Here is a 17170-nt window from a genome sequence, read left to right on the forward strand (position 1 = left end):
TTTTGCAGGACGAAGTTGGATTCGTTTATGGCAGCAGTGGATCTTTGGAAATGCTGGGCGGCCGCATGGATTCTGCCAATGAAGGAGATGGAACTGGATATCCGGACCACCACGGTCTGCCAGCTGACCAACATAGTCAATGTCATGTGTGTCTCAAAGTATTTTATGGAAATAAACGAAAATATAGACTTGATCGACATATGGTAACACACACTGGAGAACGACGCTTTCAGTGTTCTTTCTGCCCTTATAAAGCAAATCAGAAGGAACATCTCATCCGGCATATGAGAACACAACATCGCAATGCGCCTTGATTCGTTAATTGGAATTACTGTTGGACGAAGTTTCGAAACCTGCAATTGAATGTTATTCCGGTTTTCTGCTGCTTCGGCTCGACGTTTAACTGCGAAGTTTCCCGTATTGACTTTTCCAAGTCCACTTATCGTCTCACATTGGTTGAGGGCACGCCGTTCTCGCTGCAAAATTCGCTAGTTGAATGTTAAAATGGGAAAGCGTACTCTAATGTAGTAAGAAGTTGCAGGGTGAACTATAAACAATTAAATTGAGTGCCAAATGTAACGGTGTGGTTGTTCATCTCATTGCAGGCTGAGGAAGTGGACGCCTGTGGGCAGTGCGGCAAAGAATTCACTGGTAAGAACCGCCGCAATAATCTTGTTCGGCACGTGCGGACGCACAGCGGAGAGAAACCTTTTGCCTGTCCCGCTTGTCCTTACCGGGCAACCAGAAAGGAGCACATGATACGTCATCTCAAGAAAGGCTCTTGTGTTTATCACAAGTTTAAGCAAGCGAGCAACTTCATAGGCCTTAGCGTGAGCCCGTACGATGACAGGGTTAAAGCTGCCGTCGAAGCCTATCTGCAGCAGTTTGCACCGAAGACTCAACGCAAGTTCGGCTCTGATTCTTCCAATACGATGCCGTATATATGAGACATGATCAATGGATAGGGCTTCGTCACTCGTGGGTCGAATCACTTCCAGCTCGTCAGATCGTTTGCCATATCGATTTGTTGTGCATCAGTTGATACCCACGATGATGGCTGTACCGTGTTCTTTTGGTTCGATGTGAGATGACATAAAATGTTGTGCAGACGAGGATGAGATTTATTACTTCAACGTGGTGTTAACTGATGATAGCATAATTGTCCAACCCAGCCTGCATTATTTAATGTATTATTAAACCGAAAAGTAGGAACTCGAGGTTTATTCAATGTTCCCTTCTCAGGTTCATCGTCCTCTCCTTAGGTCGTCATAAATTGTATTGGATTTCTCCTTCATTGTGGTATTTTTCAAGAACTCAAGATTTTTGAGTGATGATTTAGTCGTGGCGTCAAGTTGCTGTGTATGTGCATGCGACTTTTTTTAGTTACTGGTTTCTGTTGCTATTCGTGATTCGTCTCAGAGAGACATTTGCTCTGTATGCGAGACTTTTCGCCGCTGGGGTTTGTCATGAATAGTTTTTAATTTAAGAAATTTGTAATGATCGAGACTTCTCCTTTGCTGGAAATGTTTATTTTAATTATTGTGTGAGTTAATACAGCTATTTATGGCGCATCTGCTATGAACTGCGTTAGTGTCTAAGTGTATACTTCTTTTGAAGTCAATGTTTACCGATGCATCCTATTGGCTGGTTCACCATGCTATCAATTGTTATTATAAGCGTATAGTGCTTTAATTCCAACATTGTGTTATGGTAACAAAACATTCCATTAGAAATAAGCTTAGGATAATATTTACACTGTTGAATCGTCAGATTTAGCTTTTGAATTGACTCGAATTATAGTGATATGGACCTGATATTGGTCGTTCCTTGCTCATATTGTACGTAGCTTGAACGTATTTTTCTATGACTAGTCTAAGCATAAGCTGGTCTTCTGAACTACACATTCCATTAGATTTGTACCAATGTATTATGAAGAATTATGATTATTAATAAATTGATATTTTTCTCGAGTACTTTTTCTTCCTGCAAAATTTATTTTTGTCCCAAGTGCGGTTTAATTGCTGAACATGTCTAGTCGCGGAAATATCCCGTTTTAGTAACATTTTATCCATACACATTTTACTATCAAATTTCCCATTCTTACGTGTTTTATTACTCGAACGCTAGAGACGTTAAGGCTTCTGACCGAGGCTATTGTGCCTTTTCAGGAGAAACACCGGTGTCGAGCGAGCGGAGAAACTTCCTTCCAAGAATACCTTTACCACGGTCATAGAGACGCTACATCTTTTATCCCCTCCTCAAATAGTGCTACTGATGCCACTCATCTTACTGTCACTTGCGAGCAATGTGGCAAAATCTTCCATGGAGCTAATCGCAAGTTTTTGCTTAGCCGGCATAAAATTACTCACACGGGTGAACGACCTTATCAGTGCCCTCTCTGCTCATACTGCGCGAATGTGTCAAGTAATTTACTTCGTCACATCCGCTGTGTACACGGCAGCAAGGCCAGTCAAGACGCTTTACCAGCACATTACACTGCAACCGGTGATGGAGGAGCTTCTTCCATGCTCGAAGATCCCCTCATTCCGCCAAATTAATGAAAGTCGCGTGATTTATGAATGCTTCAGGTTGGTCAATTTGTTACTTCTGTCATTACACAGACGAAAGTTGCCTTCATCGGAGTACAATAGCATCCAGTACACATGTCGCACGCTCTGAGAGATGTGTATCAATTTTTCAGAGCGATGCGGTGGATGGTACATATCCAGAATGGGCTTCAGATTCAAGCGCGACATCTCTTCTATCTCGTCCCTCTGATGCTTTGACTGATGGTTCAGAGCTATCGTGCAAAGTCTGTGGTCGAGTTTTCAGAGGAGAATACAAGACTACGTTACTGACTCGTCACTACAGAACTCACACGGGTGAAAGACCTCATCCGTGTCGCTTCTGTGCCTATAAGGCCGGCACCAGCTATAACCTTGCAAGACATGTTAAAGTGCGGCACTTCCACACCACGTCATGAACCTCTTCTGAATTTTCCCCTAAAGGATAACCGTTTTCCGTTCTGCGTAGAGAAATGAGAACTTTCAGTTACCAAACGACCTGCGTTTGATTAGTTTATTGAAGCTTGCGATGGCGTAGGAAAAGTAGTCGTGCCGCTAATGATGCTTTTATGTAGCATCAGGTGATAGAATACTTGAAACAAAATGAACAATTTTCGGTGAATTGCAGTTGATGTCGTTCTCATTTATTGATTCGTAATGATGTGTACTTTTTGAGATGAATGACAATTGGGTGCTTACTTTATGAAATAACTCGCAGAAATAGTTTTCTGGGCTGAAAGTTCGATGGTTCTTCAATTGGTTATCCCTGTCGGAGTAGCGACGTTTGCCGGGTTCTGCAAACAGCACGGCTCACTGGGATCGGACGAACTGTCGCATGCTTGTTTTGCTTGAAATATTTCAGTAGGTACATTCTTCATGTCTTGTAGACACATGGAGCAAGATAACATTTACTAGAAAAAACGTTGAAGCTGTTCGCTCTGCGATCATCGACCAACAAGAAAGATATCCTCACTCGACTCGAAAGGGCTGTCAATTTCAAATAATGCAGAAGTCGATTGTAATTCCAAAAGAATCTTTATTAGAGTAGAGTAGTTATTTTTTAAGGCGATTGGTGGAAGGAATTTAAATGTCAGAGCATTTAGTTACCTTCTCATGAGTTTAGTTTGCCTGTCGTGCGGGTCAATGATTGCCACACAGAATGAAGTTTCATTGCTTATTGTGTCGTTCAGCTAACAATTTTGGAAGGATTTAAGTGGCGTATCAAGAATTCATTGTTGCAGGAACGCGAGCTGTCGAGAACGTCGTCATGGCGCCTGAATGAAAATCATGCTGAGTTGCATGCAACGCGAGGCTCACTCGTGATACCGTCTGCTGCCACACTCGACCAAGACGTACTTTCGTGCTCGTTGTGTGGTTTTGTTTCGCGCGGAGTGAATCCAAAACGCAATCTACTAGACCACATGAAAACGCATAGAGGGGAACGACCTTATACTTGCCCTCACTGCCCGTACAAGTCTCTTAAAAGAGGAAACCTTAAACGACACGTGTTTCTTCAACATGCTGCTCAGCAATGATGCTAATGTCTTCATTCTAGTCTTGAATTTCCGTACCAATTCCATTCTTTTGTGGCAGTTGTCAATATTCTGTTATATTATTAAACTCTGTAGTTCTTTTTTTGATTACTGCTAGTTTGTGTTAAAAGGAAAACATTGAATGAACTATTCAATTTGACATCGGTGCGTGTCAGTACTTATGTTTGTAATACAAGCAAAAGTTGGCTGGTTAATTTGCGTTCGCTTTCATTCTCTAATTACATTATGTTTTTGACACTTTCTGAACTCTCTGAACCGTTGAGATGACTGCTTATGGACGGAAAGGTGAAATATTTTCATCTTTCACAGGCGATAAACTCGTCCGAAGACTCCTCAACGACGTTCCGCGCTCACGCCCAGGCCTCGGAAAATATTTCATCTTTGCGGCCGCAGCGTACGTACACAGCTGATGACAACTCGCAGCAAGCCTTCCCATGCCACATATGTGGTCGTCAAATCTCTCGCAAATACGACTTCAATCGACATCTTCTGACACATACGGGCAAGACTCTATACGCGTGTTCTGTTTGCTCTCGCGAATTCAATCGGAGTAGCAACTTATACCGGCACATGCGGAGCGCCCATCCAACGGTTGCTATGCCGCTAATTGGTGAAGAGCCATAACTTGAAGGTTCACGTCAACTGCGTATCGTGGTCTATAAAACGTCAATTAGTGCAGTGACAGTGATATAAATTGGTCAGCAAGTGGCCCTGCTACCACATGCCGTGATCACGTGACGTGTTGTGGGGCGTAAACGCATAGACGCATGTGTTCCTGTGTCGCATTTAGGAAGCAGTACTTGCAGGTATCCTCGTTATAAATGGCATCAAACTGAATTGTCGATGCATGTTGCAGGACACCGTCTGTCTTGGTGATGCATGGACCGTGCCAACGAGCTCGGCGATTGGTTCTCTTTCTGCTGCCACGGACTCAGTGCGATGGGCCTGTCAAGATATCCGTCGTGGAATTGAAATTCTTCCACAAATGTCATCAATGTGGTCTAGCGCAGCTCAAGATGAATGCTTCGTCGTTAATAAAACTGGTTCTTCCGATAAGGTCATCCAATGCCCACACTGTCCTAAGACGTTTTCTACGTGCAAGATGCAGAACTACCAACGTCACGTGATAGTCCACAGCGATATGAAGCCATTCAAATGTAGGCTATGCAACTTCCGATGCAACCAGGCCTCCAATCTGCGTAGGCACATCAAATCTAGGCACCAACTTAGTGACGCTCTAATCGAAGGCTCCTCTCAGTCAGCTGGGCTTACGGCGTCCCAAGCGCCCTTCTGAATATTATCAGATTTGTTTATTGAACTAACAGGGGGAGTAGTAATTGTTTTAATACAAGATAGTGACTGGAAATGGTGGTACATGTCTTGAGTTGAGCTATGGTGTTTTACAGATGTATGGCATGGGTGGCATCACTAATGCAACTAGCTTCAGTCGAGTGGACTCCACGCCAATGCTGTGTCAAGTGTGCGGTAAAGGCTTCGTCGGTCGCAATCGGCGACAAATGTTGGAGAGACACACTGCCGTTCACACTGGCGTTAAGCCTTTTTCTTGTCCGCTCTGTCCTAAGCGTTCATCTAGACTGGATTCATTGAAACTTCACGTCGCCAGAGTGCACAGACATGTCGTTCATCGGCAGGAGGACGCTGACACCCAACTTTCTATTAGCGCGCCGTCCAGTACAGCAGCCATGGATTCAAATAATTAGCTCGACGCCAATACAAATCAGTTGTGTGCGGAACGTTCCTTTGGAGCCAAATAATAAATTATATTCTGAACCCTGAGCAAATTACGGCCAACCGTTATAATGCATTGTTAGCATTCGAACAATCTGGAAACAGATGTAATTTTTATTGTTGGTGATCTTCATGATTTAATTTGATTCTGATTTTAGATTATATTCGAGAGGAACGCTTTATCGCTGGAGAAATTACGGCAAAGAAACGTACATAAGTTATGAATAAACGTGTCCTATTTGTAATATGACGGGACACTAAGTCTGTTGGTGGTCTTGCAGGTTGGACTTTCCGTAGCCTCGGACGCGACGTCGAACTTCGGCGTTTCTTCTGGCACTCCACCGAAGTCACGCCTTAACGAGGGCTTGGTTTGCCCTATTTGTAGTCGGACTTTCGTGGGAAAAAATCGGCGGCAGCACTTCGCTAACCACATCTACACACATACCGGAGAGAAACCATTTGCTTGTTCTCTCTGTCCGTACCGCTCTAGTAGGAAAGATACTTTGTATCTTCATATGAGAAAGTGGCATGGTGAGCTGGCGCAAACCTCTCCGTGTTTAGGGTAAATTGCCACAGAAGTCGGAATGCATCGGTTCTCCCGTTGGTAGGACTCGGTCTAAATTTCTTGTAAGGCATAAGTATATTTTGTACTTCGTGTACCGTGATGTATTCGTTAATAAACTTTGATTTCTTCGAGATTTTCTATTTCTCCTGTTCCTAGTGAATTTGTCACATGACCATTTCACGACAAATTGCTGAACAATTTTATTTTTCTCACATTGCTTGCCATGGATTCTAGCTTAACTTTTGTAAATTGATTTGAAGACGTTTCTTAGTGGTCTTGCGTTGACAGTCCCTTTCCTTCTTGTTCTTAGGAACCATCGTCTAGCAAAGCTTCGACCATGATAACAGCGAGGGCAGAAGACAGTGCAAGTAACAAAGCCACTTCAGATGTGTTTCATTTGGGTAAGCGGACAGCTGCTAGCTACGGCGGGTCATTTGGAACATACGTACCCAAGAACTCGTACGTTGGAGATCTCGTCGTATCATCACAGCCTGAATCTTATCGTGGTGCCGGCAATGTCGAAATAGATTGGTATTCACGGATTGCCAAGCACATGTGCGGTTTCTGCAACAAAAAATTCAACACTCCTTCAAAATTGGCGCGACACGTCAGGACTCATACTGGCGAACGCCCATACTTATGTCCTCAGTGCGACCAAAGATTCAATCAAAAGGAGATACTACATCGTCATCTGAGAACTGTTCATGGTATAACTACAGTCAGCTGAATAACTTTGTGTGATTAGGTCTACTGTATCTTTAGTGGCGAATAATCTGTATACTAGATCCCGCAAACTAAAATAGCGAAAATCGTTGATTTCATGAGTGCATATGATGAGTTGTACCTCGCGTGACTCCCACAGGGTGATGGTGATGGACGCTTTGGTGGAGGATGCGCTCCACTTCTCGGAATGCCACCAACCTTGAATCCTGCAGTGTCCTCCGGTCTTCCTATGCTAAGTCATTCGCCTTCTCGTTTGTTCTCTTCAGCAACTCCAGCGTTTGTAGACTCTTCTAAGCACGAAGACTCCAATACTGGCGCTCGCGCAGCCTGTCCATACTGCACGAAAAGCTTCAAGTGGCCGTGTTTACTGCAGCGTCATCTACGCATTCACACCGGCGAACGACCCTTTTCTTGCCCTTACTGCTCTTATGCCGCTGCTCAGAAGTTCGACGTCACCAAACATATAATGACCCGGCACTCTGATACGAATTCTGCGACTATAACAAGCGTTCTGCCTCGTGTTTCTGATCAATTATCAGGCTCTAAAGAATAAACCGTTGAAAAAATTTCACAAATGTTTACACTACTTCGGCGCGAATGATCTTGCGTTCAGAATAAACTGTGCTTGATTATTCGGCAGCTTTGTGCTTCAGAATTTTTTTTAATATTGTAAGGGTGTCACTACTGTTATGGGCTGTCAAATTCGTTATTAATAGTAAATATCGAGAGATTTAAGTTCGAAGCATGATACTCGTCATATTGTTACCACGGCGAATTCAAAGATGATTGTCGACTCGTACTCGTCCAGAACATATTAGGCTGATGAATACAACGATCGCTATGTGATTGTGCTGCAACTAATAAATTTCAGACCTTGGATTTGAGCGAGCGTGGACACGACGTGTGAAGCATTATGTGATACGGGTATTTTGTTTTCTGACAGATTGTATCAACTTCGCAGTCACCAGGAGGTCTCACAGCGTCGCTTGATCGTTCCTCGACCGGCGGCCTCATGAGCTCTGATGTGCCAGATCCTCAGTCGAATATCTTACATCGCCAGCAACAGCTTCTCTTACAGAAAGAACAGAACGTTTGTCCCGTGTGCGGCTACAAGTTTGTCTACAGATGGATGCTTGTACGGCACATGATGACGCATACTGGAGAGAAGCCCTTCGCTTGCCCGCATTGCAATTACAAGGCGGCGCGTAAAGAGCAAGTCCGCAGCCATATATTCAACAAACATCGCTAATGTCTTTCATCGATAGGTAAAGCGCTTCTGTAAATGCCACGAAGACATGTCGTATCGTCCTTTAGCCGATATTTTTTGCAGAAAGTTAGCTGGAAAATACGGGCATAATGAATGAATTCTTTGAATTCATGATTGAAGTGTCACTGGATGAGCCATAATAGCGATAATACAAGCAAAGGCTAAACAAATAAATTGGACAAGTTTTGGTGAATTTGAGCCCCTGTATGAAATTTGTTTAGCATTTAGATGGTTTTGTGGCGACTGCGAATTTTAATCGTCTTGATTATTAACTTGCTTCGCTTTTTATCCTCATGATCGAGCAGTTGTGGGCCTTTCTTTTCAAAGTGGGGGGTTTTCTTCGGTTACTGATGCTCATCCTCTTCTACAGGGCTTAAAATGTTTCGCCTCACCTGCGTACGCCTGTGCACCAACAAGTTATTCTTCTTCGGATGCTTCTTATTTAGATACGACAACCACACACGATGGACTACGATCAACATCAGCTGCACGACTGACTACCCCTAGCAGACGTTTGTCTGGCTTCGATTGCACCGTGTGCGGCAAGAAGTTCGGCTATTTATCTCTTTTGCGGCGCCACATGACCAAGCACACTGGTGAACGCCCCTTCCCATGCCCCTATTGTCCGCACAGGAGTCAACAGAAAGCTAACTTAGAGCAGCACATGGCCACACATGGAGTCTTCAAGAAACTCCGGAACCCTGCGGAATGACTTCACTTATATCGAGAATGAACTATGCAAAGGAACTAATGTCTGGATATTTAAACCGCTAAGAAGCTGATTCAAAGCAAAAAGAATTAGAGTGCAGAAAAATTAGTTCGTCGAATTTATGGCGAATTAAATCACCAGTGTTCGTTTTTTTATTGCCCAACGCCGTAGTTTTACTAAAGAGTAAATCTCGGGTATTTGTTAAAAGCAAAAGCCTATTAGAGCTTTTCATGTGTTCGATGCTCAGGTTTGGGTTCTCTCCTCCAACAGAGCGTGTGTGTCCCTGCGGGACTGTCGAATGTGACATTGCAAGCTGGCCTCACCGTCAACACCGATCTTCGGGCGCTGCCCGAAGATCTCTGCAAACTGAACACCTCGAAAGACCGATACTGTCTACTTTGCGACAAGTATTTTCCCTTCCCAGCTGCACTAGCCAGGCATCTCCGATCGCACTCAGGAGAGCGGCCGTTCCCTTGTGATCATTGTCAATACCGTGCGAAACATAGGTTCGATCTCAAGAAACATCTCATCACTATACACAAATTGGCTATGAATCATTGACTAAACTTGCTTGCTACCAAAAGATTACCTCGGATTCCTAAATATTATGAAGCAGTCGTTGAAAACAAACTGCACTGCAACGTTCATTTGTCTCAACTTGGATTCGACCTGCAATCAGGGAATTTTTCTGTCATATTTGACGTCTGTTCTTGATAAAATTGTGATTTGCGTAACTTGTGCATGAGTCTTGATAATGAGAAGTCCCAAAACACAAAGCTTGAAATGGCGATGATGAACTGATCTTGGCGTTCGTCTAGTTGTTTTCGTCTTTTAAGAAGTGGAATCGAATGAATCAGTCCTCTCATCGCTTCCCTGTTCGTCCTCAGGGCTACAAACAGGCGAGCAGCAGTTCCTTCTGCTCTTCCCTGCAATCCAGAAAGGACCTTGAACAAGCTTCTTCATTCTCCAATTTACCTGCAAGCTCCTCGGCTCTTTGCCCTTACTGTGGCAGAGATTTCTTCTACGCATCTAAACTTACTCGTCACATGAGGACTCACACAGATGAAAGACCTTACGCTTGTCAATCGTGTCCATACAGTGCCAAGCATCGGTCGGATCTCAAGAAACACTTATCTTGCGTACACAAAGAATAACCCTCCCTTCCAACAATTATTAGCGTGTTTTTATAGTAACTGAAAAATTTACTTCGCGTTGGCTAATAAAATGGCGACGTAAGCGGAATAACTGTAACTGTTGTTCACATCGTTAATTTACGTTCGAACTCACATTTGATTGCCTGATGTGTTCTCAGGAGTGTTCTGAGCAAGGAGTCCCTCCTACAACACTGGCGGTCTCCACTTACATAGACAAGACGGCTGCTGCTGCTGCTGCCTCTTCATATTCGAGCTCGTCTGACGTTGGACGAGCCTGGCGTTCTCTGTATTCTAATATCGTCTGGTCCAACGTTACGAAAAATAGTGAATCTAATGCTTGGGCAAGATCTTCAACCGATGATACTTTGACCGCAAGTGTTCGTTCCCAGTCATCGACAACACCCAGCGGCGGTGAAACCGTTTTTAAGTGCTCGTTTTGCCCTCGTCAGTTTTCGTTCAGCTCGCTCCTCGAACGACACCTTCGCACTCACACCAATGAGCGACCATTTCAGTGCAGGTTGTGCTCCTACAGAGCCAAACACAGAGCCAACTTGAAAAGTCATTTCATCTTCAAGCACCAAGGAATACCTTTTGAATAGGTGTTGTACTTTTGCTACTTTCCGTACAATGAGCGAAGTACATAGCAATTTTTCATGTTTTTTTTTTCTGGAATGTCGTGAAAAATTAATTTTCATATTTTATAAGCTTGAAGTGAGAAAGTATTCATGTCACTGAGTTTATCTGATCGTAAGAAAGCAAATATCGGTCAGGGACTACCCAGTTAAAGATGTTATTGTATGATTTTTTTTTGTATCGTTCCGTTTTGTCGATTAGTTTGACAATGCGTATTGATCGCCGGAAGACGTTCGCCGTTGAGAAAGTATCGATGAAGTGCTCGAAACTAAGCAATAAATGACAACAAACAAGAAACGTGTGGACCACACCTTTAACCATTAGTTGAGTTTTACTAACATTTTGTGGTGTTCGGGAGTGCCACTGACTCATGTATGTCTTTCGGAGTTCCCAGAAAAAAATTCCGGGCTCATCTCCCATACTTCAGTGATACTTTCTCCCTCGTCAGGGGTTTTGTGCCGTGGGCATCGATGCTGCTGCTGGCGGGCGTCGTCCTGTTGGTGCTGCTCAGCATCAGCGACGAATAGGTTCAATCTCCAGGAGTGCGTACGACAGACATCCGGTGGCTGACGGTTCATCGTTCCTCTTAGCGGATGTTTCGAAAACCGATGCTGCATTGCAGCTTCAAATGCTAATGTCGTCATCTATCTCGAAAGCTACGTCTGCATCTCACTTGGATCAGGCCATTGCTGGCAGATACACTTGTCGCTACTGTAGTAGAGAGTTCCCTTTCCCGTCCAAGCTGATTCGACACATGCGCATACACACCGGTGAGCGACCGTACCCATGCGGCCAGTGTACGTACCGAGCCAAACATAGGGGGGACCTACAGAGACATATCTCTAGTCATCACCACATAGCTACCAATGACCAAGTTGGCGTTCGAAGTGACAACTCCGATGCACTTAACTGGATTGTTCGTAATCAGACAAATTCTGACGACACGGCATCCTGACGAGGAAAACTTTCACACGTTACGCGTTATCTCGATTCTTGGAATTAATGTACACTGATCGTCAATAAATACACTTTTGAACCGGAAATGTGCTGATTTTCCATGGCAACGTTAGTGCCATTGATACGTACCTAGTAATTTGCACATAGCATGAAAACGCGTTATTGTCATTACTTTACTCGTGATTTATCGGCGTCGTTGATCCAGGTGCTATCTGACGCAAGCCTTGCTTGTTTGTTTGTTGCAGTCACCGCTGCCTCCTTCCGCTTGGTTGGATCGCACTACCGCCATCTCCACTCCACGTTGCTCCATTGCTCGAGATACGTCAATGGTTCTTCCTCGTTCCTGGAATCGCCTTTCAGTCGGTTGCTCGGCGCCTGCCCTCAATACTAGCGCAGAAGAAAACAATCCTAACACATCGGGCATCGCTTGCAAGATATGCCATAAGAAGTTCCCTCGCATGTTCAATTTGGAGCGTCACATGATGATACACACGGGAGAGAAACCATTCCCTTGTCCCATCTGTCCTCACAAGTCGAGACAAAAATCAGACTTGCAGAAACACATGATTCGTCATATGGGCGAGAAAAATTACGTACTCGACTAAATTATTTTACTCATTCACCATTTTCCAAAATATTTTCTACAATTGAGTTTTTCTCCATTTTCGAAAATATTTTCTACACTGGATTTAAGTAAAGTGAGAGGGGGAGGAATGTTGAATTGAGCTCCATAGCTTGGTGACGGTGTAATGGCTGACGTTTGCCGTGCTGTTCTCCAGGACCGCAACAACTGGATCATCGAGAAGCGTGATGCTGTAATGAGAAGCGACGGACGGGAAGCTCTTGGTCCTCATGCGTCTTCTTGGGTTGCTGCTGACAGAAGAGTGTATAACTGTTCCTTCTGTTCTAAGAGCTTCTTGTTCAAATCTCATTTGGACAGGCATCTGCGTACCCACACCAACGAGAGACCGTTTCCCTGTCCTCATTGCAGCCACAAGGCAAAACACAAAAATGATCTCCAACGCCACTTGGGATCCTGTCATGTAGCTCCTACGCGTCCTTAATTCCCAATTGTTGCGACTCCGTAACGTTTAATTGCAAGTACTCCTCCAGTTTAGAGCAATTAACATGGCGTTCATTTACGTGTGTTTAGGACCTTTTTATAGATGTGTGTTTTTTAGCATTGGTTGAGCGCCGTAAAAAACGTTCTCGCTGTTCTGTCGCTCAGGACCTCCGAAACCTGTGGCGCCAACACGATCTGGGCCCGCTGGAGGAGCTGGTAAATCCAGTGTTAATCGGCGCCGGCGAAAGCTCCAGTTTCTTCCGAAGTGGCCAGAAATGCATCTACTGCTCCAAAGTTTTCGACTCTCAGTGGTTCCTGACTCGACACATGCGCATACACACCAAAGAAAAACCCTTCAGTTGCAGTCTATGTCCTTACAGAGCAAACCAGAGAAATCATTTAGTTCGGCACATGGGGGCCGTGCATCAGCAAACCATTGATGGTGGTGCGCTCGATAGATCACACCAGAAAAATAGCTCGTAGTTATCCATGCATGTCGAGTTCGTTTGATTTTTTGTGCGGCTATTTTCAGTTTCATATCAATTTTGTGAGGAGAAAAATCGCATCTGATATGTGGTTTTTGTCTGTCCCGCAGTATGAGATTCGTGTCTCTCCAGTTGAGAGCAGAACTCAGCAGCAGGCCCTGGAGAGCTCTGAGTTTGTTGTGCCAGGGACTTCGTGGTGCGCCGGGGTTTCCAGTGTATCTGCTACTGCGTCAGCGTGTGTCCCTGCCTCTCTCCTTCCATCGTACAGTGCTAAGGAATATCGATGCAGCATCTGTTGCAAGAATTTCAATCGAGCTTACAGTCTCGACCGACACATGATGATCCACTCGGGAGCTCGGCCGTTCAAGTGTTCATTTTGCCCTTACAAAGCTAATCAGAAGTCCGTCTTGCAAAAACACTTGATCCGCATACATAGAATCATTTGCGATCCGAGTGCGACGCCAGAATAAATGTTCATTTCATCTAATTTATGACAGCTGAGCGGCGTTCGTTATGGGGAAACTATATCTACGCGATCCAAAAGTATAAACATTGAAGGAATCGGCAGTGTTTGTAGAGATCTATGAGAAATCGCGTTGTTTGTGGAAGTTAAATCGTGAGATTATTAAAGAACAGCTGAAGTAATTTTGATAAAACTTTGCTTGAGACAAGTCATCGGCGCCACAATGTTACGTACGCAACAGTCAAGAATCGTCTCTGTAATTTAAAAAAGGGACTCGCACGGTACTCACGGACACCAACACTTAATATTTTTGTTTCGATCAACTTCATATTTTGTCTCGGAGCTCTAGTTTTGGGTTTTAGTGGAGTACATTATTGGGTGCTCATTGATGGTTGATCTTGGTTGGTCTCGCAGGGCGGTCTTCCTCCCCTCCGAACAAGCGCCACTCCCAAATTCTGCGAGGGTCTCAATGCTCCACCACTCTACTATCCTGGCAGCATCGGTAGCTCCTTCTCGTCCAGCGTATCGCCTGGCGACAGAAGCTTCCTCAAGTTCCCGTGTCGCTTCTGTTCCAAGGCCTTTGCGTTCAGTTCTCATTTGGAGCGGCATATGCTCGTCCATACCGGGGAGAGACCTCATTCTTGTCCCCACTGTCCTTACAAGGCTGGTCAAAGAGCCGTGCTAAAGAAGCACGTGCTCAGAGTTCACTGCGCAGACCCTTCGATGTCTTTATCTCTCAATATGGAATCTTAATATTTATCGGACGGTTGATACTGTGCTCGCTTGTTTCCGCGTTACATATTCTATTTATTTGTTAATTTGATGATGAGGGTTAAATTTGTGGGTAAGAAGTATAATTGATCCTAGCGTTTTGCGGTGTCGACAAACTGAGTATCTATTTTTAACTACTGTGATTTTATTTCAGTTCGAAATTATCATAATTAATGCGCTGTAAACTATTGCGGACTCAGTTGATTATGATCTATTATGATCGGAGATAAGTATATGAGAGGCTTAATTTAATTGTCATATCTTATTGGAACCATTTCTCCAGTTGTGCGGTATTTTGGCGGGCATTATTGTTAGGGTATTTTAGTGTCAAGTATATTGCTCACGTGGAGCTGCTCAGACAAATTTTGAAACCTTTTGCTCTTGGAATAATGTAAAGCGGTGCGTGGTTGGTCGTTTGAATTGATGTAATTTAGTGGATTAAGTTTTTTTCTTCAATTTTTGTGGCTCGTCGTTCGACGCAATGTATTGCAGTTGTTGGAAATGCTGATGATTCTATGGCCACTCGTAGAATAATTCTAAGAAATAGCAACGTCTATTATTGTGTACTGATCAGAAGCATTGTGATAGTTTCTAAGAAAGTGTGATCTTGTAATTTGTAATACAGAAGTGGTGTCTTATGGAAATGTTATAGTAAATATTTCTTTCTTGATAAAGTACTTTTTTTAACCTCCATTCTTAAATTATGTTGAATGAACATTACATGTATCTGCATCGGTGAATTATCCCGATCGATACTTTCTAAAGACACAAACGATATTAATAATGTCTCGAATGAATTCACAATTCGCTGCAGAGTTACAATTGTAGTCACTGAATTTTATTTCAGAACATCGAGATCGTACGTTTCTATGTCCTTTCTTTTTGCTTTGTTCGCCCAATGACGGAACCAATTTTTGTTTTTAATTTCAATTGATTTTGAATGTTACTGAAGTCCTGTCCATTGAAATATCGTGTGGACCGACATAGTTGTTGCCTGTGAAACAAATGTGGGAATGGGCAGTGGTGTGATGGTGGGTTAATGGCGTCTCGATGCTGTGTTGCAGGTCACAGCGAGCCATATCAACCCACCCGACAAATCAGAGCCCGGACAATTGTCTTCCCCCTCTGGCTCTCAACTCTTCGCATTTTGGCCGTCCATGGACGAGTCAGACTCGATGTTGAATGCATCTTTTAGTGGCAGTATGCGCGACGGAAAGCGCCTCTATCCCTGTACGATGTGCACTAAAGTCTTCTGTCAACTGGGCGACCTCAACAGACATCTGCGTGTCCACACCGGCGAGAAGCCATTTCAATGCCCCTACTGTGATCTGCGCTCGGCTCTCAAAGGCAACCTATTGAGACATATCAAGAAAATTCACACTCATGTCCAAGAAGAAGTCCAGCTTTGAAACGAAGTTCTGACACTGAAAGATTTTAGGAGAATCCTGCATTAAAAGTTTTTCGAAAGAGCCTAATGCCGGATGAGATCAGTCGATGCGATAACAAATATTTAATATGAAGAAGGCTAGAAAATATGTTACAGCGCGAGTTCTCAGGCTTATATTTGAGTAGGCTTTGTTTAAAATAATTGTTAGTACACACGGTACCGAGATAATGTGGAGGCTATGGGATCGATTTGCTCCCTTGCGTTACTAGGATATGCGTAATTCGCCACGTTTCTGTTTCTGCTCTGCAGGATCATTGATCTAAATTTGCGACGGAAATTGCTAATTGCAGCATGGAATAAATAAAATCTTAATATGTTGAGGGGATTAATTGGCAAAGCGTGTCTGATTGACCTTGCTACTCATGGATGGTTGAGTGATGATGTTTATCGTTTCAGGATCAATCCTTCGCGATGGAATCCTTGACTCGACCAAGAACCGGCAATACGCTGCCAATTCAAGATCAGCTCCTAATTGCCGAGGATCTGGTTTTCATTCAACCGCCCAGAACTCGATCTTGTGAAATTTGTAGTAAAACTTTTCTCAAGATAGGAGACCTAAATAGGCATCTACGAACTCACACAGGAGAGAAGCCCTTTGCCTGTCCATACTGCAGTCACAGATCTGCTTTGAAAGGAAACATGCTACGTCATCTTGCTTCGCGTCACCAAGACATGCCGCCTGTTACGCCTTACGAAGATTCGTCGTGTTAAAACCCATTTTAGCACTTTTTGATGAATTCTAATGTAAGTTACAAGAAGTTAAACGCATCAATTACGTTTTACTTTCTTAAGTAGAAAGCTCTGGTTTATCTAGAATGGAAAGCCCACCTAACAACGAACTTGGGGGTAAAATGGGTTGTTGCGACCTCACTAGAAACTATTTTTTCCATCGGTGAGTGAAATCGGCTTCTTGAAAATGTTGCTGGTGATCAAGGCTGTTATTTGTTTATTGTAGGTGAACAAAGGGGATCCAGGGGGGTCTAAATTTATTCCAAAACCGCATTACGTTGACACGTTGAATTCAGCAAACGAGTAAACATTCTTGAGTCTTTGGAAGTTTTTAACTT

General features: G+C 43.7%; 1 protein-coding gene across 35 annotated transcripts in view; it reads left to right on the forward strand.

Moving 5' to 3' along the window:
• The window catches only part of LOC108664648 (longitudinals lacking protein, isoforms A/B/D/L), a 55072-nt gene that overhangs the window by 19797 nt on the left and 18105 nt on the right, over window positions 1-17170 (forward strand). Inside the window, exons 5-6 of one of the 35 annotated variants that reach the window (XM_047885802.1) lie at window positions 6742-7138; window positions 7294-7313. The exons of 14 other annotated variants lie outside the window; for them this stretch is intronic. In XM_047885802.1, coding sequence (XP_047741758.1) covers window positions 6742-7138; window positions 7294-7298 — 402 coding nt within the window. In that variant the 3' untranslated portion in view covers window positions 7299-7313. 20 more of the 35 variants (XM_018151274.2, XM_018151278.2, XM_018151281.2 and 17 more) reach the window with 20 other exon arrangements.

Source organism: Hyalella azteca, unplaced genomic scaffold (genome assembly GCF_000764305.2).
Source record: "Hyalella azteca isolate HAZT.00-mixed unplaced genomic scaffold, Hazt_2.0.2 contig3126, whole genome shotgun sequence".
Taxonomy (NCBI): domain Eukaryota; kingdom Metazoa; phylum Arthropoda; class Malacostraca; order Amphipoda; family Hyalellidae; genus Hyalella; species Hyalella azteca.